Source organism: Branchiostoma floridae, chromosome 9, assembly GCF_000003815.2.
Source record: "Branchiostoma floridae strain S238N-H82 chromosome 9, Bfl_VNyyK, whole genome shotgun sequence".
Classification (NCBI taxonomy): domain Eukaryota; kingdom Metazoa; phylum Chordata; class Leptocardii; order Amphioxiformes; family Branchiostomatidae; genus Branchiostoma; species Branchiostoma floridae.
In genome coordinates, this window is record NC_049987.1 from 16,571,555 (window position 1) to 16,598,369 (window position 26,815).

Below are 26,815 nucleotides of genomic sequence, written 5' to 3' on the forward strand. Positions count from 1 at the left end.
GTATGTGTTTCCAAGCATTACTAGTGACAGAATTATTTCCACTGCATGAGCAAATTCAGACATCCTAAAAAGCTAAAAATTTTAGTTTTCGTAGCACTGTAAGTTAGTACATCAAGCAGTATGTCCAGGCACATACCTGTCCATGACATCTTCATCCCACCAGAATCCGTCTGATTTCGGACGGACCCAGTACCCTGCCCTGTCTGAAGTGTAGTTGGTCACTTCTGCAAAAGCCTCCGTCGACCAGGGATTGGTGCCGTTCCATTGTTCTATCTCTGCACCACGGCCACCTAGAGGGACAAAAAAACAGCAAAAGAGAATTTAGTATATGGTCTTACATGATAGCATGCCTCATACCACTAAATCTTTACTAATTTCAATGAGAATCTCTCACTGAAAGTCAAGAAATTCATCTTTGGTTCATCAATTGAATTCTGCCAATGGTGTCAAGATGATCCCAATTAATTATAAGATACTGCATGACATGTTCTAAGATACATTCTCATGATTCCACCAGGTGTCATTATACCGCCACCTCAAAAAATATCTTAAATGTAATACAATTCAGATATTTAGGTGTTGAAGACAATCTTGAGAAGGCCTCTATAACAACGTTTTTTGAGGTGGCGGTATAATGACACCTGGTGGAATTATGAGAATGTATGTTATATTTTTGCTAAACGTAAGTCTTAACACAAACAGTACACAAATGAAACACCTATTAAACATCTTTTTTAACACCTACAAACATCTTCTTGGATTTAAGATATTCCTAACCATACTTCATCAAAAAGTGCACTGACCTGCCCAAGCTGCTAGGGGGCGCTCTGGAGCTGGTGGTGTGATACACTCAATGGTGTCGAAGGTTGGGGTGCCCACAACCTCACAGGGTTGTCCTGGAAAATATTACATAGTACTTTTCATCTTTTTAAACAATTATCATATCTTCTGCATACACACATGCACACAGTCATGTACACACACACACACACACACACACACACACACACACACACACACAAACATGCATGGTAGCAACTATAGTGTGAAAAAATTCATACAGTTGATTTTAGAACATATAATGTTACCCACAAAACACACTGACAGAAAAATACTCACACACACACACACACACACACACACACGCACACGCACACGCACACAGTCACGTGCACGCAAACACACACACACACACACAGTCTTTCTGCCTCTCTTTTTCCCTCTCACACACACTCACACACACACCATCCCTTACCTCCAACAAGGACCCTTGGCGGTGTCCTGCTAGTGGTGTAGTTAAAGAACCTCCCCCTGATGGTGATACGGGTTCCTCCTTCCTTACTACCTTCTGATGGACTAACACCCAATACCTCTGTAGTAAAACAAAACAGAGAATACAGTCAGAATACAAAACAGAGAAAACACTCAGTCATCAGCTCTATAAAAAAGACCAAGTAATTTGAAAATTTTGCCAATTTATATAACGCTAGTTCACCTTTATTCGTGGGGTGACCTTTATCCGTTGTCTCAAAACAGCACATTTAGGAGTATTAAGTCTGCGGACTGTAATTTCAAATTTGCATCATTTTCAAAATGTTCCGATTTGAAACCACCATCCGTCGACTTCCTATCCCTAAATACGTTTTTCTTACAAACAAAGGATATAGGTTACCCCGCGTATAAAGGTGAACTAACGTTAGACAAGTCATAACCACTGACCTGCATGTGTTTGAAATGAATACAGTTCCATGTTGGGACCAACTTTGATGTTTTCTACTTTATTCTGGGACCTGTGGAAAGTAGAAGAAATATACAACATTGTGAATCCTAATCCTAAAAAGAATTGTCCAGAAATTTTGTTTCTATTTAGTGCTGAAATCAGGGCTGTATCCAGGACCCATCCCTCCATCCAAGGACAAAAAAATTGCTAGTTGGGATTAAACAAAAATTTATCCATAAAAAAAAACTCAAATTCATAATCCAATACCAATAAAAAGATAGTATTTTTGTTAGCTTGAAATAACAAACATAACATCGAAAACTAATAACATTTAGTTGAATGCATCAGAGGGGCAGAAAACAATTTGAAGCTTGAGACAACCCTCTTATAAGTGAAAGTTAAACAATACTTTGCTCTGAAATCTTAAGTTACCCAAGTAAAAGTAGTTATTACAAACACACCTGCCCTTGTTTCCATGGATCACAAAACTTCCGTTGTGACTACCTGTAAGCAAGAAACAACATATCACCAATTAGGTAAAAGTTTTTATACCATATTTCTGTACACACAAGCTTAACCAACAAGCTTTAACTTCATTATAATGTTATTAAGTTGAACATATGCATAGGATTCTCATAAGATACCTCCTTTCTTACCTTAGACAATTTCTTTTGCTCGAATCTTTAATTGATTAAATTTCTGCTGCAGTAGCACATGAAACCACCAGGTGGTCCATTATTAAATTTATGAAAAATGTTATTTTGAAATTAAAACAGTTGTAGGTACCAGAGGTATATCGCCTTCAGTTTTATAGCTGTTCAGTGACATGTTTTTTGTTGGCACAAAGACTGGAGTTCAAAATGCCGTCTATACAAGTCATGTTGAAGAATAAAAGTTGGTACTTTTCAGCTTGGATGTGATCGTCGATGATTATCTCGAAGCAGATCCCAACAGGGCTAACAATGTCCGGCTGGCCAAAGAATCTTTAGTTCCGGGCTATAGAGATCTGCTTTGTTAGGTCCTAATCTACTCAAATGGCTACTCCCAACCCATCCCCAACCATATCAGGGAAGCTCAAATGTGCTGGTAGTAGTCATACTGATAGCACAATGCTAAACATTCTTCCAACACAAAAGTATACATGGATCTAATTTTCAACAACCACAGACTGTCGGTAACTCTCACGACTTGAAGTGATTGGTCATCAGTATTGATCCTGAAGAAGGCGACAGTGGCCTTTGAAAATTTGATCCGTGTGTACTTTTGTGTTGAAAAAAAAGTATAGCAAATTGTACTATGATCATCCCCAACTTTGGTTCAGAAGTGTTTGTGGCAAAGTCAAGGGGAGGTCCAGAAAGTGCGACACAAGGGGCTTACCGATGTGCTTGATCTTGACTTGGCATTTGAGGTTTCCCCAGTTTGATCCATCGTCCAGCTTAATCCCATACCTGTGAACAACAATAACAAACAACAAACTCAACTGTAAGGTGGCATCACAGGATGATGGGTCAAACTGCAAGGAGATATCAACTGGACATCGCTAACCACAGCTTTAAGCCTAGAATCTTTGCAGCTTAACAATTGCATGTCTTTTGAAAAAAAAAATCACTATGTGCACTAGTGGTTAACAGAATTGAAAAACAACAACGTTATAGAAAAATTAAATATTTCTCGTAAAATGTACATAGTAAGTACTCTTATCTTATTGCTGGGATCTATCAAAACATATGAAAAGAAGATCTTAGAAAATCACACATTGTATTCATTCATTCATTCATTCATGTAGTCAGAGTTTTCCTGAACACTTATGATACAATACAACACAATAAGCTTGTTCATGGTTTGAGAGTGATAGTGAGTGATACGTCCACAATGTATGACGCTGTAATTTCACAGTTCAAACCTTAACTGTGAACAAGCATATTCAACTCACAGTTCTCCAGTGGTTCCATCGACCAAGTCACAGATGTCATTGCCAACGTATGCTCTGCAGAAAGAAAGCATCATAAACATTAATATACAACCATACATTAGAATTAATGTTTTTCAGACTGTAAGAATGGCTGGAATCCTTCATCCATATATCTGCTTGGAGATTTCAAAAGCACAATGCAGTGCATATTCTAAATGTAAATCGATTTTTTGCGAGGATTTGATTTGAAATTCAAACGGAAATGATGCCTAAGCTGTGCCTAATTTTGTCAGACATAAAGTAGTACAATGTATATTCGTGAAAATAGGAAAAAATAAAACAATGCTGCAAACAACCTAAGATTTTATTTCTTATTATAATCTACATGGTACTGACCTTTCAATCCTATCCTCTTCACCTCCTGCAGTACTTTGGTATATTGAGGTAAAGAGCCTTGCACGGTAGTCCACAACAGTTCCTGTAAAACACACAGATGCAAATGCTATCATCAAAACTGCATTTAAAACAAGGAGGTACCCTGGGGTCCATGCGAGATAGGGGAGCTAGGACAGTTTATTCAGTGGCCCAAGACAGTGGAGCTCCTATTAGCGCCCCGGGGAGTTTAAGCCCGATTAGGTCCACCTGGGAAAGGGTAGCGATAACTCCTTCGGGCTTAAACTCCCCCGGAGCGCTAATGTGAGGTCGGCAGGCTGACTGCCTTGGCTCCCAGAAAAAAACTCGCTAGCTCCCTCGCTAGCGGTACTGTCTGGCTCCCAGGGTAACAAGGAGGCTACAGAAAACTCATTCTTTAAAACCATTCAAGATCATTTCTACTGACAAATAATTTACAATGCCTGGGAGAGTGTGGATGACATAAATGTTTGCTACATTGTATTACTAGAACTTCTGACTCATTTGAAAACTTACATGTACAAACCAAAAAGGTTATTAAAGCTTTCCCCTGATAACTTATAATAATATGGAATTCCTAATCAAAACCGTATTCAAATGTAACCCTCAACCCATGCAATTGATAACTTTTTCTTTCTCTTTGTGTGATAAGTAATAACTGACAAACATCCCAGATTTTGGGGTCAGTGAAAGAGCACAAGGATTTCAAGGAAGTATGAGATCTTTGAACTCTTGTTTTCTACAGGTCCAACCAAACATTCACCTTTGACCTCCAAACACCCGACATAACCATGTGTTATGTAACCATGTAACCATATGTTATGTAACCATGTGTTACTCAGCACGAAGAGGCCACGTCTAGCGAAATAATAGACGTTAAACGAGGACAACAACAACAACAACAACATTCTAAGAATTGGTTTCTTCAACTAAGTGGTTTCTAATAATAATAATAATAATAATCACTAACTTCAGTACAATGTGTGCTCATTTTTAATGACAAGTTTGGCGGTAGCTGTGGCTCCTAGCCGTATTCTAGTGGCTCATACAGTCATAGATGATAGTTGTACTGATTCTAGTGAAAAGATCTAAAAGTTGCTTACCAGGGGGTCCAGATCTGGGGGTGATCGAACTGATATAGGGGGTGCGGCCATCCTCGTACTATATGTATAGAACAAAGAATAGATTAAGATTGACATTTGTAGCTGACAATGCTGGCCTGATCTGTTGACACTTCCAGGAAGTCCGTTTTCGAAGATCACAGATCATCAGTTTCGTAAACAAATTCTTGTGAGCACACGTGGCTTTGCGTTTTGTGCACATTTGGGTTCAAACTCAACTTATCTAAAGCTATAGATAGCATCATAAGCCTCTAAGTATCATCAGACACCAAACTGAGACACGAACCGCCTCATATCATTACTTCATGGATGATGATGAAGTACAGATAGAGAAGTCTGTCACCTACCTTGAACCGGCACAGCTCATCTTCTGCACTACTGCAGTGTCGCTCTAGGGGGAGCTGCACTTCGTTCTCGAAGATCCGGACGAAGTACTCTCCCTCTGGGGCAGGCCTGCGTGGCAAATGAGCATTGGTGTGTCAGCTTTCGCCACTCATTCAGAGTTGGTCAGATTTAGAGAAGATAACAAGATATTTTAAGGTTTCTTCCCCATGATTTGGTTCCGTTTTGCATTTATTTACTTCTCTCTATTTCATCTGCCCGTATTTGTAAACAACAATATTCTACGGGTACAAAAAAAGGAAGTATGGTAAAGTGACTTTAAAGGCACCCAATGCAATTTTAGACCATTGAAATTGGAAATATTTTGGAATGTATTAAATGTAACCGGCTACAAAACCGCGTGTCTGCGATGCTAGTGTCTTACACCAGAGGGCGCTGTAGTTACCGACTACAGAGATACCGATAACGCTACTTCAAATGTTACAGTACTCAGCAGAAGTTGTTAGTTGCTGACCTGGTGTCACAGACGATAGCGTGCTCGGTACTTTGCTGTTTCTCCACGTCACACTCCACAGAACGAGTCCCGTCCTTGCTGACGAGGAAAACCTGGTTTCCAGCGTATTGGTCGTGGGGAAATCCTGTTTTGGCAAACAAAATAAAAGACAAATAAGATAAAACTCGGAGGAAAAAAATTCCGTAAACTAAAAAATTAAAAGTTGTTTGAAACTTTTCCAGAGTCAATTGAATACAGTTTGTTCTCAGTATATCCCATCAAAAACAGTGTGTTTCGTTAATTTAAAAGTGATATGTTGCTAGCGTATCTCACAAAAATACGTTTGACATTAATTGTAGAGTCATTCCATTCACTGTGATATCTACATACACGAAATACTTGTAAACGTTTTTCAAGTATAATGCAGAGTTCTTTTTGGCGACACCTCAGGGGCTAGCCTGAATTTATTTACAACCTATAAAGGACAAAGTATCCCTTACCGTTGCCACTGATGGTAATCCGGGTCTTTCCAGACAAGCTTCCAAGGCGAGGGGAGATTTTGGTCACCGATCCGCCTGTATTGTGGTAAAGAGAAAAGATTAAAAATCTATCAGTATAACGCTTGTTCACCTTTATCCGCGGGGTAACCTATATTCGTTGTTTTGAAAACAAGGTACTAAAGGATATTGAGTCGACGGACGATGTTTTCAAACCGCAATATTTTGAAAAATGTTACAGTTCAAAACCACTGTCCGACGGGTTCGTAAATCCGTAAACATCCCGTTTTTTTAAAACAACGGATATTGGTTACCCTAGCCTGACTAAAATCGCGCCCCTAGCGGCCGGCCCTAAGATTGCCGCCGGGAGGGGGTCATTAAGCCCAGCCGGCGAGAGTCAAGTCAAGTCAAGTCAAGTTTATTGCACAACGATTGTATCAGGTACAATGCATGGCAAGTAAAATGTATTACTAGCAACTACGAACTATCTACATGAGTATACTAATCTAACATAATAGAAAATAAGGCGGCATAGTATATTTTACATTGTTAAACTTAAAGCACGACTTCTCTTTTGCATAGCATTATATATATATTGGCCTAGGTGGACAGATACAGAGTCGGGACATGATAGAATTACATTGAATATTTCTCTACTTGTATTAGGTAGTGTTGTTCTGTTGTTACACATGGTCAATAACTTTTTCCTTTCTTCATCATAACAAGGGCATATCATCAGGAAATGGTATTCATCTTCAATACTGTCTTTGCAGATGGGACACATTCTCTTTTCGGATGGTATATTTTTGTGACGACCCTTTTCAATTTCTAAACAATGTGCTCCAATCCTTAGTTTTGTTATGCTATTAGTGAATGATCTGTTTTGAATTGATAAAAGATAGTTTTCTAGCGCAAAGGTTGTCTTAATTTTCGAATATGTTGCCAGTTTACTAAAGTTTCTTATCTTTTGTCTCCAGTTCGAAAGATATGTGTCCTTTAGGCGTTCCTTGAACATGTTTCCAAAATATTTGGCATCGACATTAGGGTTTAGCCAAATATTTTGGAAACCATGTCTGCATAGTATATCTTGTACATGTGTAATCCATTCATGTTCTTGAGCAACAGCAGTGTCGTACGCTTTTTTAACAATTCTATCATTAGACATATTGTGTAATCTAAGCCAATATTTAATCAGTCGTGTCTGGGTGTCTATATACAGTGGAAACACACCTAGCTCGCCCAGTACAGCAGCGTTAACAGAACTTCTAGGAACACTAAGTAATACCTTACAGTAGTTAAGCAGTACATGTTCTAGATCAGGAATCTCGTAGGAAATATTAGGCTGCTCTAGTGTTACGTTCTGATTTCTCAGGGCGTCTGATTGATATGTAATATTCAATTTGTCAGTATACTTCTTAAATCGAACAAGAACAGGACGGGTAGATGATGTATCATATTTCCTGCCAACACGGATAGCCTTAAGTATATTTACATTCGGTCCCAGTATCGGGGCAATGATGTTTGAAACTGTATCCCTAACACTTTCATTCGGATATTCCTTTATTCCTTTAAGGATGAGCTCTTTGCTTTGAGCGTTTGTTCCAAGTATTTCCCCGCAGTAGAGCAAGATCGGCTTGACTAGGCTTTGGAATAAATCCAGGGCAAGAGATATCGAGGGATTATGATTTGATGCTAGCAATGATTTAAGTTTAAAGGATGCTCGCATAGCTTTTACTCTGAGTTGTTTATTGGCACGGTGAAATGATCCTGATGGTGTGATGTCTACTCCTAGGTAAGTGTAAAAGTTTGTGAAATTTATAGGTTGTCCTTGTGACTGAAAGGGGGAGCGTTTATTATAGTTAGCTCGCCCATTTTTTGAAAATATCATAACTTTAGTTTTTTCTCTATTGATCGATAGTTTCCAAGTAGAACAAAATTTATCTAGTCTTTCTAGGCAATGCTTCAGACCCGTTTCCGATTTTGAGATGAGCACAAGGTCATCAGCCCAGAGAAGGCTACTTATGGGGGTATCGTTTAGTATTACAGGGTCGCATAATGGTGATGACAATCTGTCTGGAAGATCATTAACAAATAGATTAAAAAGGAGTGGGCTTAGATTGCATCCCTGTCGTACACCGCAAGAAGATCTAAAGTAATCTGAAAGGCCGTGAGACGTTTTCACACAATATTCTATATTATCGTACATTGATTGTATAATGTTGAAGAAATTACCACCTATACCCGACGATAAGACCTTGTAGAATAAACCTTTTCTCCACACAGAATCAAAGGCTTTCCTGAAGTCTACAAAGCATGTGTATAATTTTCCGCCGGGTACAGATAACTGTTTATCAATGAGAGATTTCAGCACAAATATGTTATCACTGGTCCGAAAGTCCTTTCGAAATCCAGACTGAAAGGGGGACAAAATGTTGTTGTTTTCTAAGAAGTGCTGTAAACGGTTGCTGAGTACTGATGTGAACAACTTTCCGACACAGCTAGAAATGGCAATTCCTCTGTAATTTGAAGGATTCGATGGATTGCCACTTTTGTATATGGGAACAAGAATGCTCTGACTCCATTGGTGTGGGAAATATCCAGAGTTAAGGACTATATTAAAGAGTTTTCGCAATGGTGATATAAGTTTTGTATTGGCATATTTCAACATTTCATTAATGACGGAGTCTGTTCCACACGCTTTGCTGCATTTTAATTTACGCAGCCCCTCCAAAATTTCTTCATTTGAAATGTCGAAATCTAGAGGTTTTTCTGTAAGTTTTTCTAGCGTGTGGATAATGTTGTCTGTAATGTTGTCTGCAGGGTCGCTATTCACAGAGTGTGCTTCAGTGCTTTTGGTAGCTGTCTGGACAAGTTCAGGCCTTACATTGTAGACATGTTGGTGAAAATCTTTATCGGATTTGCTACTTTCAATGAGGTCATTTAAATTTTTAAAGTGGGTTCTCCACTCTTCGGGGTTAATGTTATCATCAATGTCTTGTTGATCACTTTCATCCTGCTTTTGTAGCTTTAATTCTCTCCAGAACTTTTGAGGATTTTCTTTACTGAGTTTGCTCAGTTTGTGCCATTGTCTTTCGTTGAAAAGCCTTTTTTCTGTTTTGATTTTCTTCTTGTAGACTTTTAGATTGCAAAAATACGTATGGCGGACATCAAGTCTCCACGGACATTTTGAAAATTGGGAAGCTAAGTTATTGATTTTGCGTTTCAGCGAGGCGCATGATGGAGTGTACCATGGCTTACTTTTCTTTTTCTTTCTTCTTTTGTTCCTGAAAGTGATTTTTCTTAAAGATTTGTCGGCCACACGTGTGATAATGCCAGCAAATTCCTCTACTACACTCTCTACGTTGCAGAATGACTTATCCATAAACTTTTGTATGTCATTCAATGTTGATGGATCATGGAGCGCGTCTGAGAATTTCACTTTTGAGTCTTCATCCCAGATGTACTTATTTGGCAGAGGATGTGTTGGGATTTGAACCTGCTTAATGTACGGTGAATAATTTGTGGAAATAGAACAAGACAACAAACAATGGTCTGAAAACACAGAGAGATCATTCACTTTCAAATACTGAACTTTGGATAGAAATTCCGAGCTAACAATGAAGTAATCAACCACACTTGAACCATTATACTTGTGGCAGGTAAATTTACTGGATAAGTCTCCTGCGACCCGGCCATTTAGGATATTAAGATTGGCTGCCGAACAAAGGTCAATTAAATTATTACCGTATCTATTAATTGTTTTGTCGTAACTCGATCTCTGAGGCGTGTCTTTTAGATCTATGGAGTCGTGGTTTAGACAATCATCTTCAATTACTGTTTCCTGAAGGGACGCTGTTCTGGCGTTAAAATCACCAAGCAGCATGACATTACCTTGATTTGAGAATTTGCATATGTCATCTTGTACAATATCAAATAGGGAATTGTTTTTCGTTTCTGGGATTGATGAGTTTTCCGGAGAGAAATACACACAGCCGACAAACAGATCTTGCTCTAGGCCAAAGAATATCTTATCTAACTTACACCAGAGGATATCTTTGTGTTTAGATGGTAGTTTTGTAAGACCTTTGGTGAGTTTGTTTTTGAACATAATGACTATCCCGCCTGAACTTCTTTTGGCAGTCTTTTTTACATCCCTATCACTTCTAAAATAATTAAAAGATTCTATTCTACATTTTTCCCCTGGCTTGAGCCAGGTCTCCTGGAGGCAAACAAAATCATATTCTTCTAATCTAGAAACGAACTCTTCATCTTGACATTTCCTCCTAAGACCACCTTGAACGTTCCAAGAACAGAACTTAAGTGCTACCTTTTGGATAGACATTCTTGGGTCAAAGGTGCCGAATTAGGAAGCCGGAGGTATCACAGACAATAGTTAGAGCATGGTTACATATGAGCGGAGTGTATCAATACAAAATTAACGTAACAATGGGGCATTACACAAGTAGGTATACATATGTATTCTATATTTTTAGGATCAGGTCCAAATTAGGCTATTATAGTTGAGAAAGTTTGGCGTCGAAAAATAAGAAAGGGATATTTAGTTACCTGATTCAGTCAGATTAGTCCGATATGCATCTAATGTGCATTTCTAAGTCAGTATCTCAGAAAGTCCGTCAGCATGTTCACGAGCTTCTCTGCCATGTGACGTTTGTCTTGTGACGCACTCCATGTCGCTCCAGCCCGTTGGTTTCCGTTGTTCCACTTGGGAGGCGGCGGGGGTACTGGGTTCCACGGGAAAGGTGGTGGCTGACATCCAGCAGGGTTGAAGGGTGGTCGCATGGGAGGCGGCTGTATGTGTAGCTTGTTGTTCTGCAGTGTCGGTGTTTTCCTCACTGGCTTTGTGTTCTGTCTGGTTGGTTCCATGCGGTGTCTGTCAGTCCCAGGTCCTTGGTAGTGGCGCAGTGTGCGTTTAACGTCTGCTACCATCAGACTCACCCCTGCGCCAGGTCTTAAATGTATGCCATCGGCCTTGTATAGAGACCTGTCTTCTGATAGAAGCCGGTGCCTTACATGGATCAGCTGATCGTCTTCGCAGCAAGTCTTCTCGACGACAGAGTTGTACGTTGCTATGTTAGAGTTTAGCTTAGAGCGCATGTCTGTCCCTCTTGGTAGTACCTGGGACATGGCGATTTTGGCGTTCAGGTAGGCTGCTTTAGCCGATTGGACTAGTTTACGCGTTTGTTCCACACATACATCAATACTGTCCGGTGTAAACACAGGCTATTGGTTACCCCATGGAGATACGTTAACAAGCGTTACATGTAATAAATTTTGGCGTCAATGGCAAAGTGGATATGATAGCGGACACAGCATAAAGCATAGTTTAATATCTTTTGCTACTATCTTTGCCCGAAATAAGTTGTTTTTTTCTCGGCATTTCATTTTTTTGGCAAGCTAACGTGTTCCACCAAGTTTTTTTTATTTATTTGCAATCTACTTGTTTGCATCTTAAAATGAACCATTGGCTTAAGTGACAAGAAATTGCTAGCTGTCTTTTACGCCTTCATACACACAAAAAGCTGAAGGCATCTGTCGCTTTTACTAATGGTACAGTTCTTTCGACACCATTGAATCAAAACAAAAGAAGACAACAAACGCTTACGTAAAAAAGATCATTATATGGCTTCAGTGTTTACGCCTCAGGATAAATACTGGCAGTTGGCATTTTCTAACCAGAGGTTAGGATCATACGATTCATTTTGTGTCATGTTTGCTTTCAGTTTCATTGGTGCAAAATAATTGGCTCCTGTTAATTGACGTCACGAGTCGCATGCTGATTGGCTGCTCTTATAATTAGGTTAAGATTTCCAACCCGACATTTGCAACCAGACTTACACTATTACAGGACTAGATGGATGAGAATAAAGGGGCTACGGTCCCTCAAAACGATTGCATTGTGCGTGTTACCTGTTAAATAGAGTGGAATCGCCTGATTAAAAGAGATAAGCTTTCCATTTTGCTCTTAGAACACTGATAGTATCTTTAAAAAGGTTTTAGAGATAAGGTTTGAATGGCGTCTTCGTCTTAAGTCTTGGGTAATGAAAAGGTTGAAGTGACTTGTCTTTAGATTATAGCTGCTACCTTAGAAAGGATAGGACGTTTCGCAAAGGGTGAAGAAATGAACTATGGGCCAGAGAATTAACGATTAAGAAAACAGTAAATCCAAACTTGAAATTGAATATCTATGCTCATTGCATTGCTGCCCCTACGGCCGGCGAGGCTACGGGACTAGTGAGGTGAGGTTAGCATAATAGTGCTCGTGTCATTTTTTTAATGAATGAATGAATGAATGAAGACCTTTATTGTACATCCATACCCACTGGGTTCAGTACAGGTCGCAATAAATGATACAACATGATATAATGATACAATAAGTCTACACTACCCAAGAATCGTATTCTACTGCGTGCATTCGGCTTCTTCTCGTTTCTTTGTGATATTGAAAATGTAAGAACAGATATGCTTTATAAGTAAAGGTTTGTCTAGATTCATAAGGAATATAAATTTGTCTATATTACTTAGTCGTATGAAGTGGGGGAACATGGATTCTATTAGTCTGTAGAGTTCAGCTCTCTCTTTCTTGTACAAACTACATTCTACTACAAAATGATGTTCGTCTTCTAACTTATCTAGGTTGCAGTATCTACATATTCGTTGTTCTAGAGGAGTGCGGTTATGTCTTCCGGTTTCGATGTGTAATTTGTGGCAACTGACTTTAATGTACTGTGCGTTGATACTATTTGGCACCATGATTCTAACAAAATCCTAACTAATCCCGAAAAATCCAGCCTTACAATAGAATATCCAAAACCTAAAAATCACATGAAATACATTAATAGATATTGAAACAGTAGACGTTTTAATACATGTTTCTTCTATACAATATTGACATCTCTACAATGCTATAAGACGTTAACACAATTTGACATGTCCATTAGACCTTACGACACACAATTCTGTTACGTATCTTTCTTTCAATGAACATATCTCTTGGGAAAACTCTTTGATTGACATGAAATTAATAATTCACAACAAATCACTCATCTGCTGTAAACATGATATTCTTTTTCATTGTGTCTCCCCGTCCCCGAATACCTTTAGCTCAAGCGTGTACAATACGTAATACTCAACCTGTATTAGCCTTGGTACCCGTGTATTGAAATGCTTGCGTGTATAGTCAAGGACGTTATAACGTCCGTGGTATACGAGTAGTGTATAGTCATTGCAAAGTCTACCTTTTGTTGTGGGTTTGGAATGGACAATACTATACAAATACAAGGCGCCGTCTAGTAGAGATTGCTATGGACTTACATTACCAACAATGGCCTGTATGAATGAGTCCATAATGTATTGGAGCATGCATAAATTCGAAGTCTCGGGTATTGAACAAAGTTAAACTGTCATTGTGAAGAAAAGTCATTGCCGCCGGCCGTGTACTCTTATATCCAAAGGATTCTCTAAGTCTAGAAAGCTTTTGTAATCGCCTATGGATGTCTTCTTTCCACGCGGCTTGTCAATTCGGTGGCTACATAAACCATGCCAGAGAACGGTCACCATAGTGATGATGGATTGTCTTGGACTTGTTTTGGTAAACTTTCACAATTCTTTGAAGCTTATGTTTTCTATATTGCTTATGGATATTCAATGACCGTTTTTGAACGATTTCGTTTTTTGTTGGAATAGTTTTTCTTTTCTATCTGGTTTCTAACGTTTGATTCTCTTGATCATGTATTTTACGGCCTTTTATCGATGCAAAACACGTATTCAAATATCAACAGTATCGTTATTCTGCCACACACCGTAACAGTAAGAGCATTAATGTGCAATAAATGCCTTTCTGTTTTTTATATCAATATTCTAGTAAAATTATGCTCCAAAACACACCTTCGTTTTTCTGTCTGTCGGTAGATATTTACTTCAAGGGGCATTTTAAAACCGTTGCAAAAGCAAGTGGCTGGTTTGATGTCCAAGTGTGTTTCTCACGTGTCGATATATATATAACATTAATTTTGTGTCTTCTATAAGAATAAACAACGGCATTTGACAACACCCTACGAGGCCTTCACAAACATTCCTATGTGCTGACCCGAACATGTAGTATTGTTCCCTACTGTTTATTTTCCCCACAGCAATTGACTGTTGTATGTTTGTTTGATCTTAACCCCTGTATAGGCAGGCATTTTCCAGACTTAGTGTAATTACTTGCTACTTCCCGACCCAAAGTAGTAAGAGACCTTGACTAAATCCTGGCTCATTTACCTTTCAGTTAACGCCACAGGGTATCGAGATAGAATAAGTGTTACCATGACGACAGATATAAACAATGTTTCACCTGTTTGGTACAGTCCTGATGACAAGTTATTTATGTGCTAGGCAAAAAAGACATAGAACTGGTTCGTGTTGGTTGTTTTCGAGACAAAATTTGCTCATACAAGTTGCAAAGATCGTAACATTTTTGACGACGCCTCAGGTGCGTTGCCGATTGGTACATCAATACCCTTGCACTCCCCATTGAATTGACAAAGCCGGTTGCCACGAAGGCTGGACGGTTAGAGAGCATTTAAGATCTTTTCGATCACTGCCGGCTTCAAAATGAATCCCCAGTTCAAATCCTAAAAGCCTTGGATGGCCTTAAACCTTTTGCGGAACACACAAATGTAGAAAATAGCGTGCAAAAGAAATGGGAATATAGAGTTTTTGTTGGATCCAACACAATGCCATAAGCATCTGATAAAAGACGCCTTTCAGTTGCATATTTCCTTTTACAAAGCAGCTTTCATTACTATTGTTATAAAAGCGGGGTCAGTTATGTAAGAACAGTGCCACAAGGACGGGGATGTAACATAATCAGATAATGTTTAACAGCCAATGAAAGCAAGGTATCTTTGTCCTATTTTACGAGGATATTTTCGGACCGTGCTTTCATGATTTTTGTATAAAAGTAGGACATGGTTTGTGCAAGGAGGTCGAATTTCTTCCTCTTCGTTTCACAAACAGAAATAACATTGTACGGATCGTAAATTGCCCTTTTCACGAAAAATGAGGACAGATCTATGATGAATAAGGTATACCAGGAGAAACAGTCTGTTTTGTAACATCTCTACATGCGATTTCTTCCTCTTCACTTCACAAATAGAAAACGGCATTGTCTATGTCGTCAAATGTCTCATTTTCAAAGAAAATATTAAGCGAAATCACTTAAGAATGAAATATCTTAGAAGACATGTCCACAGAATATGCTTTGTGCCATTTTCTTCTTCTTCAATTTACAAATAGAAAATCGCTTTGTCCAGACCACTGTGTGCCTTTTCGTGAAAGAAAGTTACAATTCTACACTGAATTAGGTATTCTAAATAGAATGTTCTACTTTGTAAAATCGCATAAACCAGAAATCACCTTAGAAGCATTAAGTTGTACAAAGAAGGATAGAGAAATCTAACACAATGTATGTTTTGTGTTTCCATGAATATGCAAAGATACGTAGATGTTTTGCAACCCCAAAACTATACAAAAGAGCAACGCGAAAGTTTACGACAAGCCAACATATACGAGTATATATGTATCACGTAACAAATCGACTTTGTCCGAAACTACCGATTGCAATTCTTGTACAAACCACAAGGGATCCTTGATCAACGTACCGTTGAAACTGAATTCGATGTGTTTACTGATAGTAAAAAGTACCACACGCTCGTAAATATCACAGACATATCATAACTTTTACGAGCAGCTAGCGGTCACATATCTCATATAATATGCATCGTAAAAATACCACACCGACATTGCCTTCAGCAACAGTCTTTTCAGGCATCTAATGAATCAAAATGATCACAGGATGAAGAAGTTTTATTGCCGTTTTCAAAAAACCTTTTATCCACTTATGATCTTATCTATTCGGAAATTTACCGAATTTGTAGAATGATTGACATCGCAGAAGACTATCTCCATTTCAAGACCCTTAGACTAGGCCGTAAGGTTTTGAACCACTCACACTTGGGTTAGCCGACTTTCATAGATACGTGAGGCGGCACCCTTGACGTGCTCGTGGTACGGTATGGCTCTCCTCAAACACGGGACCTCCGATTTACGCCTAGGATGCCATTAAGCCCCCTTCACGTCGCACGTGAGCAAGAATCAGCCGGAATGAGAATTATTTTTTTATTCTTGGCAATTCGTAGTGTGTTCCAGAAATTCTTACTGCATTTCAGCTATTTGTGCCCGTTCTTTGGCTGGCCCAAAAGTTTTTGACATGTTTTAAAAACTGTCGAGGTGCATTCGAACTGGAGAAATATCGAATGGCGTTCAAAGTGGATTCTAAGTGGATTCTAACTATTCTAACTGCAGTCTGACCGCATTCTGCGGCATTCCAACATTATTCGAAAAATTCTTATCTCATTCGATAGGGAACCGAAACGACAAGCCACTTCGAATCCTGCCCGAATGTGGCCAAAAGAATATCTGGAATGCCGTGAGAATATCTAGAATACACTACGAATTCCCAGGAATAGAAAATACTTTGCATTTTGGCTCATTCCTTCTCGTGTGAAGGGGATATAAGGTCCATTTAGAATTCCCACCCTAATGGCCCCGAATGTGGCACGAATTTTGCAAATACTTCATTCCGGCTAGTTCTGCTTGATTCCTGCTAATTCGCTTTCAGTGTGAAGGCCGTATTAAAGAAGCTATCACTCGAAACTCATTTTTACTGGAATAGAGTGAGGAATTCGTGTTAAATGCGTTTCTCGTGAGTTAACATTGGACTCTTCCCTAGACTCGAACCGAGGACATTTATACTTTATACATGTATCTAAGATTTGCACCCCACCCGACCCACAAGGCAACAGGGTGCCACGAATCGAAACATCTTGCTTATCTGGAATCGGTGCCAGTCGAATTCGGAGTTACGTGCGTCACAACTGTCAGCTAACAGTTAATTAACTATATGAAGACCCGAGAGTTGTTAGAGATTGATTACCAAGAAAAACACCAGAAGGACGAACGAGCTATTATTACCATGTTGTTGCCCTCATTCTATCACTTTTGATTTATACAAACATTACTGATATGACAAAGGATATGTTGTCATGGCTATTGTGAATGTTATCACCTATGTTACAGAAAATTGGCACGTACTATACATTATAGATGAAACAAGAGGCCATAGCTTCGTAAACGTGTTGATTTTACATTATGTTTGCATAGTCTTGAAAAAACTTTCGTTCTTTGTGTACTGACGCTGAGACTAAAGATGTACCAAAACTGAACCCGAAAACATATTAGATTTTTCTGGAAAAAAGAAACCATAAGAGCTTCTGTAATAAAATCCACGGTATTCTTTAAAAACATTTCTGGGTGGTATTTTTTGCGGAAGCAAGAACAATGGTACCGGTTATCCCCAAACAGATGTTGTAACAACGAATGGTCGAGTTACAACTACTAAGTATAGAGGACTTGTTAAAAAAATAATGTGCCAACACAACCTATACTTCAGTACGAAAGACCAAACATGGGAAAGAAGACGGGATATCATTTGCGTGGTCCGGTCGTGTTTTTCCGTGAAGTTTTCGAAAATTTTTCCTGCACTTTGCTTAAGTCCTGCAAGGTGAAGGCACAGCAAAATTACAAGACATACCGCGCCTAAACCAGTTATTTTTGCTCAGAAGCCTTTCTCTCTCTTTTTTATGAATTCTCTCTCAAAATTCAAGATTATATAAACTTATTTGGTTCGTGAACACTGGAAGCAGAGACATAAAACCACTAGTAGCTTGTCATAATGCTTCATCATCCTTTTGACAAAGATCTGAAGAAGAATAGATTTTAGAAAGAGTTTAAAGAAGCACACATGTCTTAAAAATAATTCTGAACGGTGTGTTGAAACATAAAACTTCTGTTTTCTTACTTCTGTCATAGTATGATTGCAGCAATGATAGCTTTCGGGTTAAACGTCGCGATCAAGCGGGACCGAATTCGAATGAAAAAAATGGATACTTTGCCTCAGAGAATATCACAACTGCACGGCTCTTGTTAGTCTAAACGCATTTAAGATAAACGCCTTAATATATATTCTTAGTATCAAAATCGCGAATCAAAGGATGCGTTTTTCTGCTGCAAGGAATGCTTTACTTAAGCTGAAACGTTTACTAGCAACAAAAAGGTACCGCAAGCTTTAACCTACTCGTAAATATCATAGACAGATGATGACTTTCACGAGCAGCTAGTGGTGAAATATCTCATACATTATGCATCGTAAAAAATGATATTCCTCACCGTCAATGCCCTCCTCAGCGACATTCTTCCCAACGAACGCCGAAAAGCAGATCAAAACGGCCGCAAAGCGAAGCAGTTTCATTTTAGCCATCTTTGTAATGTTGGTTCTTCGATGTCTGAGTTTACCGCAAGAGCTCCATGCTGGAGCACCGCTTTCAAGAGATCTTGAAGATACACTAAGATCACAATTACCACCCGCTATTATACACCGATGATTACATAGGCAGTACACATCACTTGGTAACGTTGCGTGCTGCCGCTATTGTTCATCTTCAGGTTGTCCTCCCTACCCCTACTCTGTAATGGTACGGACAAGGTATCTATGATGTCTTCCTAATCCCTTTTCGATTTCGGAATGTTTCATGTCATGAATAGGGGGTAAAATTTGCAACTAAGGCCGTGAGGCAGGCCACGAGGACACGTTGGCACGTTTTTTAAAAAACCGACACAAGGGGTAACGTAGGGGGGTGGAAGACATCCTTATGTGAATTTGAATATGTTTTAATGATTTCTTTGATAGTGCATACTTTGCAACACTACAATATTGAAATGAATACGCCAGGCCAGCAATACTGTGTACATGTGAGCATATATGAAAAACAATCAGTAAAAAAAAAATACGTATACGGAACCACCCTACTAAACTCCGAAGAAGTCCAACATCAAAGAAAATGTTGCAAGACACTTAGCTCTAACGTGAAGTAATTATTTCTTTCAGTTGACTGGTCCTTTATGTACCTTTCTGTGAATTAATCCTTCCACCCTGTTGCACAAGGTTTCTGTTATAAACGACCTTACGGTTAACGACCCTATGGTTACATGTATACATCAAATAGGTCATTGCTACCTATTGACGTACTACAAGTACAGATGAAACATAAAAGTGAAAATTTAAAATTACAGGCACCAGGCAAATGTAACGTATTGAAAAGGTAAATAAAGCCTACCTAATTATTTTATACTATCATTTCTTTTTTTCCTAAATGCCTTATATTCCTCAAAAAAAACATCAGTCATTCGACACACAATATTTTTTAACTAGTTATCAAGCGTTACCTTATTCAATCTTACAGATGAAGTACTAGATTTTGTAAATGGAAAGAAAGCATTCGCGCAGACGTTACAAACGCTAGCTCCTTATTCAAGCTTACAGATAAAATACTAGATTTTGTAGATGGAAAGAAAGCATTCGCGCAGACGTTACACCCGCGAGTTTCTTATGCAAAGCTACAGATTCAGCCCTTACCGCAGTATGGTACGTCACACGGCTCCCATCTCGAGCTAGGGTCCGTGGTGTAGCACCACACCCCGGGTTCGTTATCCGGATTCCGGCAGTAGTTCTCCTCCAGCCCGGATGACGGATTGTTAGCAGGTGTCCTGCTGTGTTCGTGGGGTGTCTGACTGTCCCAGCGCTGACATGTCTTGCCTGTGTTGGTCACAGAGACTGTTCCTCGATACGCCTTCCCTCTTTCAGTCTGGCACGATTCTGATGAAGAAAAATGTTACGCAAGAAGTTTAGGAACCTGGTACAAAGCATAACCTTTACTTTAATCGTAACAATCGTATGTCCATAACACGAAATACCCAAACAGTATGTTCTGCTGTTGTATCAATGAAAGCCACAAGGGGGCAAAAATATAATCAGTTCATAGTGGTGTTCAACCTAATCTAGGCGGTCCACATTTCTTTAGATTGCCATATTGTTTGTCATTAAAAAAAAAACATCCGTAAAATTGTAGAACGTCGACATGTAGAAAACAGGCCAGGCATGTCAGTACGAAGGGTTAAAACTTAGCGACCACCGGTCATACTCAGCAACGTTGATCGCTATTGTTGATTTCAAATTTCCAAACTTTCAAAAACGATGCGTTTGTCATCTATTGACGACAAAGTTTTGATGTTTTTGTAGATCTTTTTTTATAAGTAAGAATAGAAAAAAGGATGAAAAGGAGAAAAGATGTTGCATCAGTAGAGTCAAGGTCGAAAAGGTGTTTCAAAAACCCGGCGGAGGTTTGGGAACGTCACCTAGGAAACTGTCTTGTATAAGGACTTGATCTATCTAAAGTTTAAGGAGAACCCTTAGCGTTAAGAAGGATTTTAGGTCCTATTCTGAGTGGATTTAAGATCGATGTGTGCGTGCGTCTTGTCGTCATGACTGTATAGCAACCCTTAAGATGCACCACATCTCAAAACTGGTCACTATACCACTCAACTGTAGCATCATAACCAAAACCAATTTCTGTATGGATCTTTATAAAATGTGCCCTGCATGCTTATGGTCTACCTCACATTTTCTTACTTTGTAAACCGAAATTACATAATGTTGTTTATTGTACAATCATTTGATTTAATTCCTGGCAAAATCTTACGGATAACATCATTTGAAAACCACAAAACTGATTCAAGTGCGCGAGAAGAACAAAAATGTACTAAGAAAACAATAGATTTTTTTAACCTAAGTGACTACGAAAGGTATGCGATTTCTTTTTACGCCGGTGAAAATTGTGGGTAGATGTCATACACAAAATCTTCTCATTTTGTCCGTATAAATCTATAGCAAACGAAAACAAATAACTAGTTTAATGTGGTACATTGCTGTAATGTCATTTGGGGGCAATAAAAGGTCAATGACGTTGGTTATTCCGTGATCATCTTCAACAAGCGAGAACAAAAGAGCTAGCACGCGTGCAGGCCGGCACGCACGTAGGTGTCAGCTACCATTGTTCTAAGATGCCTGAGTCATACTATGTGACGTCATATGACCTTGGTGAGGTCAATGACATGTAGATATTGACCCATACCAAATTTTGATGGGGAAAACAACACGTAATACGATTTTTGCATTTGCCGAACCTCCTTCATCGTTGCCATTCAGTGGTAGAGGTATATCTTTGTGAACTTTGGTTCATTTTTTTTCTAAGCAAATGTCATTGTGTTTTCCTTTCGTTTCTTCTTACAGTTCATCTTTCATTCTTATTGTTCAGGAATTATATTCTGGTTGATGAAGAAGCGACCTATTGCGACGTCTCTCCTTTTTTTTCGATATATTTTCAAAACACCACATTTAGAAAAAACTTAGAAAACAGCGACGAGAACACATTGCAATGATATATTCTCTCCATTCGTCCAGTGGACTAGACTGCGTGCCGTCACACTTAGTTTACCGGGCTTCCCGTACTATCCTCCCATACTTTCCCCTTACCAACCAAATCGGACTTAAAATGAACCCGGGACCCGGTAACAAATGGGCGCCGTGACCTACCTGTGGGGTACTCCAAGGGGTACCCCCGGTATCCAGCTATACATCGGGACAAATTTGTGGCTTCGGAGCCCGGCCGGGCCTATATCCCTGACGGGCACAGGTATGTAACTGGTACCAAAGCCTTAACTAACTAGGAAGGCTTTCATGCTACCACTGGACGATATAACATTGTACTTCAACATTCACATTTCTATTTCTATGACCATCAATACAAATCCAACACTTTAACGGCTATAGAGGAATTCGGAAACAAATTTCTGACTAATCTCGGTCTTAACACGGATAAAATCACCATCCACTAAATCCTCTTTTAGTCCTTTGATTGTTATCCTGTAAGGCAAAGTTAAGAACCACAAACCACAAGTTTGTGAAGTGCCAGGCAACAAGCACAATTGGTGCCTTTGATTTTCAGAAATGAGCTTCACACTGCATTATATCCTAACCCTTTCTTAAGTCAAGTTTAATAAGTTTTTTACATATGTTTGATGTTGCCATGACAGTTGCTTGGAAGAATTTGGCATCTCCACAGCAAAGTTTAAGGCATGGAAAATGTTCTAGCCTTTGGTTCCAAAACTTTGGAAACCATGCATTTGAAGAAATGATTGCTCAGCAATTTTCGTAATATTGAAAAAAATTACTTCATCATGTGTTTTAACACGTGTTGGTAGCGACTATGTGTTGCCAACTCTAAACCTATCAAGGTTACATTATGTAAGAATTAATCAAGAAAGTGTTTATGAACAAATATAATAGGAGATGGCCTTTCATAGATACGCATATTGTTTGTATAAGATGATTAAAATTTGATATTTCATAAGGGATAATGTTGAGGCATCTATTCAGTTAGCTCAAGGTCCTTTAGTATCTAAGGGAACTGAGCCGTGTATTGAAAAGTCTTTGTGCCATACTATTATGTAGGTTTCTCTCTAGTAATTTGACGTGAAGACTTGTTTTGATGTGGCTACAAGCTGTCACGCAATTCACGCAACAAGGTGGCTATGTGCTTACGGTCGTTGACCTTTGCGCCTATTTCTTGAAAAAGAAAATGAATACTTAGCTTTGCACCTATTTCTTGAAAATGAAAATGACTACTTTGCACCTATTTCCTGATAACGAACACTTTGCACCTATTTCCTGAAACTGAAATGAATACTTTGCACCTATTTTAATGAATACTTTGAAGCCTTTTCCTAAAAACGAATACTTTCTACCTATTTCCTGGAAACGAATATTTGCACATATTTCCCGAAAATGAATATTTTGCCCCCATTTCCTGGAAAAAGGCATAGTTTGGTTCATGAACGGCGGATCGCGGATAGGACGTTAAGTCGGAGGTCCCACGTATGTGAGGAGGTCCACATCTCGAGCATCAACTACACTTATAGAAAACAGCTAGTGGTCCAATCCGGTGTAAAGGTGGTATCTCACTGCACTTTTGACAAAGTTGCGGCACTGCGAGTTTCGTTCACTGCGGCACTGTTGTGTTATTTTCGCCGATATTTTTAACACGTTATAACTTAGATATTGCAAAATACGTAATATCTCCGTCCATATATGCAGCTTGTAATATTCATCTTCAGTACAAACCTGGTATGTTTACGCCATAAGGCGATTTACCTCGTATACAATACAAACAAACAAACGTGTATATACGTAGCTTTATACACAACAGCCTTGCTGTATGTACTGTATATAGCCTTGCTCCTCAGCGTATGAATATTAAACGTACGGTCGAATCATTTGGTGTTCTGAAGTTGAAATAAAAACGATGAATAAATCATTGTCAGTGACGTCTTTGATCTGAAGAATCATCGAAGCGCTATCCTCACGCTTAATTAAGTTATGTCAGTCTTCGTAGGATTACAAAAGGTGACATAAAACAGATGTGAACATCTCTTTAGTAAAAATCAGTTATACATTTTCTACTCCGTTGTCCACATGCACGCTGGTAACGGAGGAGCATGATGTTGGGAGCAAAATTGTGACACTTTCTTATCTACCAGCGTTTCCATTTCAAACATACTACCCTAGCTAACTGTTTGCAATAGAAACAAAATACCATGGAAATCCATCGCTCCTTTATTCAGTTATTCTCCCCCAATGATTCTAAAAACAAAGCCCATGCCGTCTCAGAGCAAGCTGCTAGGGGGCCAGAACCTACATAATTTCTTCCTTACATCACAGTGATGCGTGAATTGTTTTCTTTGTTTCGTAATGGGCTGACTGTCTATCCTCTGTATACCTTTATACAACACACGCGACAGGCGTAGTCTAACGTCACATTTCCACACCGGGGCCCGACCGGGCAGCTTTCGGAAACGAAAAACACCAAACTACACAAAACGTAAAGAGAATAGTTGTAGGCAGTATTTTTACGTGTATATTTGATTTTTCGAATTCGTTTCCACACACAGCCCGACCCGGCCCTGGTTTGGAAATGTTAGCTTTAGCAGGCGTGTGGCGGAGGTTGGTTATATATTACACTGTACAAAGATATGTATTGTAAAATCTAGACGAGAAGAATTTATAAAATAACATATAATGCATTCAGACCATTGACTTATTGCTTAATGTTTCGTTGTATAACACATTGTACCTTAAGAATCGTGTTTGGCAATGCGTATCCATGGTAACGAAATTACTTACGGACAACAAAATGCTTGCCGAAATGTGTAACACGAAAAACGTAATAGAAACATCATCGAAGTAGTGAAGGCTTAGGGGAAAATAGGAGCTAATTAAAACGACATAACGTGTTGAAAATTGCTGGTTGAATGGTCTATTATGTCGCCTATATAATCTCCAATCCTTGAGATGTGCGGTTTGTTGATACGTTGCCATGGTAACGAAATTCCTCGGGCTATTCTTAACCTTTTCCATCACGCTTCGGACGTCAGTAGATAAAGGCGGGTGCGTCAGTAATCATCAAGGATCTAGGTCCGTCCGTAAGGTCACTTCTATACGACTGGCTATGTATTGTAATTGTCGCAACGTGAATAAAGTCAAAGACTGGCTAGAGATCATATTTCCATACATAACTTTCGTAGTTGATTCTAATAGTAACGAAAAACTTTTGAAAAACATTTTTGCATCTTAATTTTACGGTGCAAATTTCTTGATATTTACTAAACAACATCACTTGATCAATATAAATAAATCTCCCAAATTATACAACTATAGAGAATTTGTTCTTCTGAATATTTGCGTAATGGTACGAATGAAAAGTTCATAGAAGTTTTCCGAGTTCACAATGTTGAACAGGTAAAACTGCTTTTCGGCGTTAGACACCAAAATAGTCTAATTTGTACCTTAACTAAAAACTCGGAAACAAACCACAAAATTCTAAGGTATATCTTAATATTTTTCAAAGACGAGGCGTGAACTAGAATTCAGAATATGTTTATTATCACCATTTTCGGTTACAGACACACACCAAAAGATTATGAGTGGAGACATTTTGCCTTAAGCTCCGAATTCTTAACAATTATGAGAAATATGAGCTGCTGATGGTAAATAAAAAGGAGGCAAAATGTCTAGACTATACTTTTCATTACAAAAGCAAAGAAATTGGGAAAAATGATACTGATAGCGTTGGAATTATAAGTAGGGTCTGTTTAGCGTCTCAGAATAACATACAAAAAAAGACCAAAAAAAGACCAAAAAAATCGCAATCTTGTAAAGGAATAAGAATATCGTTGCAATGCCATACTCTGTAGCCAGCAATGCTTACAAGAGACTTAGCAATTATTTCGAATGAATATGTGAAAACCATGAAATAGCGTTATGCAGGAAGGAAAATATGGATGCCTGGTTTGTGAAAAAAGGAAAACTACCAAAAATCTGGGTCGCTTTGAAGTCTTTAGTCACCTAGCATATGTCCTGAAGAAAATGCATTAGGTTATCCTCTACCAAAAAGTTATGACTAAAACGCTTCTGCAGTTCGAGAGAGGGCCGAAACCTATACCACCTCAGTCTGTTTTGCATGTCGACGTCAAAAGCAAGTTGCCACAACAAGAATCAATACAATAGCATGTCCGGAAGATACAAAGACACTAAGTACTTAGGGAGGCCGCTACAAGGCCGACAAGAGTTCGGAGACCTCATACCTGCATGAAATATTTCGAGCCTTTGTGGAAACGATCATGCAGATCCAGGGTAATCTTCCTTTCACCACAAGCTACCTGCTACCAAAAATTCAACACCATAGCATGTCCAGATCCAAATATGCAAGACACAGAAGTTCTGCTGCAGTACAAAGGTCAAACACCAGGGGGACCAAAATTGATCTTGACCCTTGTCTTCCTAACACTTACCCACATACTAGATGTCATTAGAATCCATCCAGAGCTTCTAACGCTATGCTGACAACAAATATCCGGAAACACAAACTGACACATATACACACAGAGACACACCAAAAACAGTACCTCCATGGAGATAAAAAGTCGACCCTCAACTTTATCCAATGCATATCAACAGACCGAATAGCAATACAATCTATCCACAGCTTCTTAAAATATGCTGATATTAGTTGGCGGAAGAACAGAAACACTTCACTCCAAGTAGAGGTTAGGCCCCGGCTGCTTTTTAAAACGTTTTAGGTGTTTTATCAGGATTTTCATTTTGTACTGGTCGGGAGACATAAAGAAAACGGTACAAGATATAAAGCCCGATAAAAACGCATAAAAACAGCCCGAGCCTAACCTCTGCTTGGAGAGTACACAAACACACAGACGCACCAAAATCAAATTTATAAAACTCTAACACGA

At 38.9% G+C, this 26,815-nt stretch overlaps 1 protein-coding gene across 3 annotated transcripts in view; it reads right to left on the reverse strand.

Moving 5' to 3' along the window:
- LOC118423277 (fibrocystin-L-like) overlaps window positions 1–26,815 on the reverse strand; it is an 85,038-nt gene that overhangs the window by 52,722 nt on the left and 5,501 nt on the right. For 2 of the 3 annotated variants that reach the window (XM_035831364.1, XM_035831365.1), the window contains exons 2-14: window positions 20,031–20,270; window positions 6,500–6,574; window positions 6,021–6,144; window positions 5,512–5,617; window positions 5,147–5,204; window positions 4,029–4,110; window positions 3,654–3,707; window positions 3,098–3,168; window positions 2,182–2,224; window positions 1,720–1,790; window positions 1,256–1,372; window positions 804–896; window positions 137–290 (exon numbers count right to left, since the gene is read on the reverse strand). In XM_035831364.1, coding sequence (XP_035687257.1) covers window positions 137–290; window positions 804–896; window positions 1,256–1,372; window positions 1,720–1,790; window positions 2,182–2,224; window positions 3,098–3,168; window positions 3,654–3,707; window positions 4,029–4,110; window positions 5,147–5,204; window positions 5,512–5,617; window positions 6,021–6,144; window positions 6,500–6,574; window positions 20,031–20,270 — 1,288 coding nt within the window. Of the gene's footprint in view, window positions 1–136; window positions 291–803; window positions 897–1,255; window positions 1,373–1,719; window positions 1,791–2,181; window positions 2,225–3,097; window positions 3,169–3,653; window positions 3,708–4,028; window positions 4,111–5,146; window positions 5,205–5,511; window positions 5,618–6,020; window positions 6,145–6,499; window positions 6,575–18,784; window positions 18,953–20,030; window positions 20,271–26,815 lie in introns of those variants that run through there. The other variant, XM_035831366.1, reaches the window with a different exon arrangement.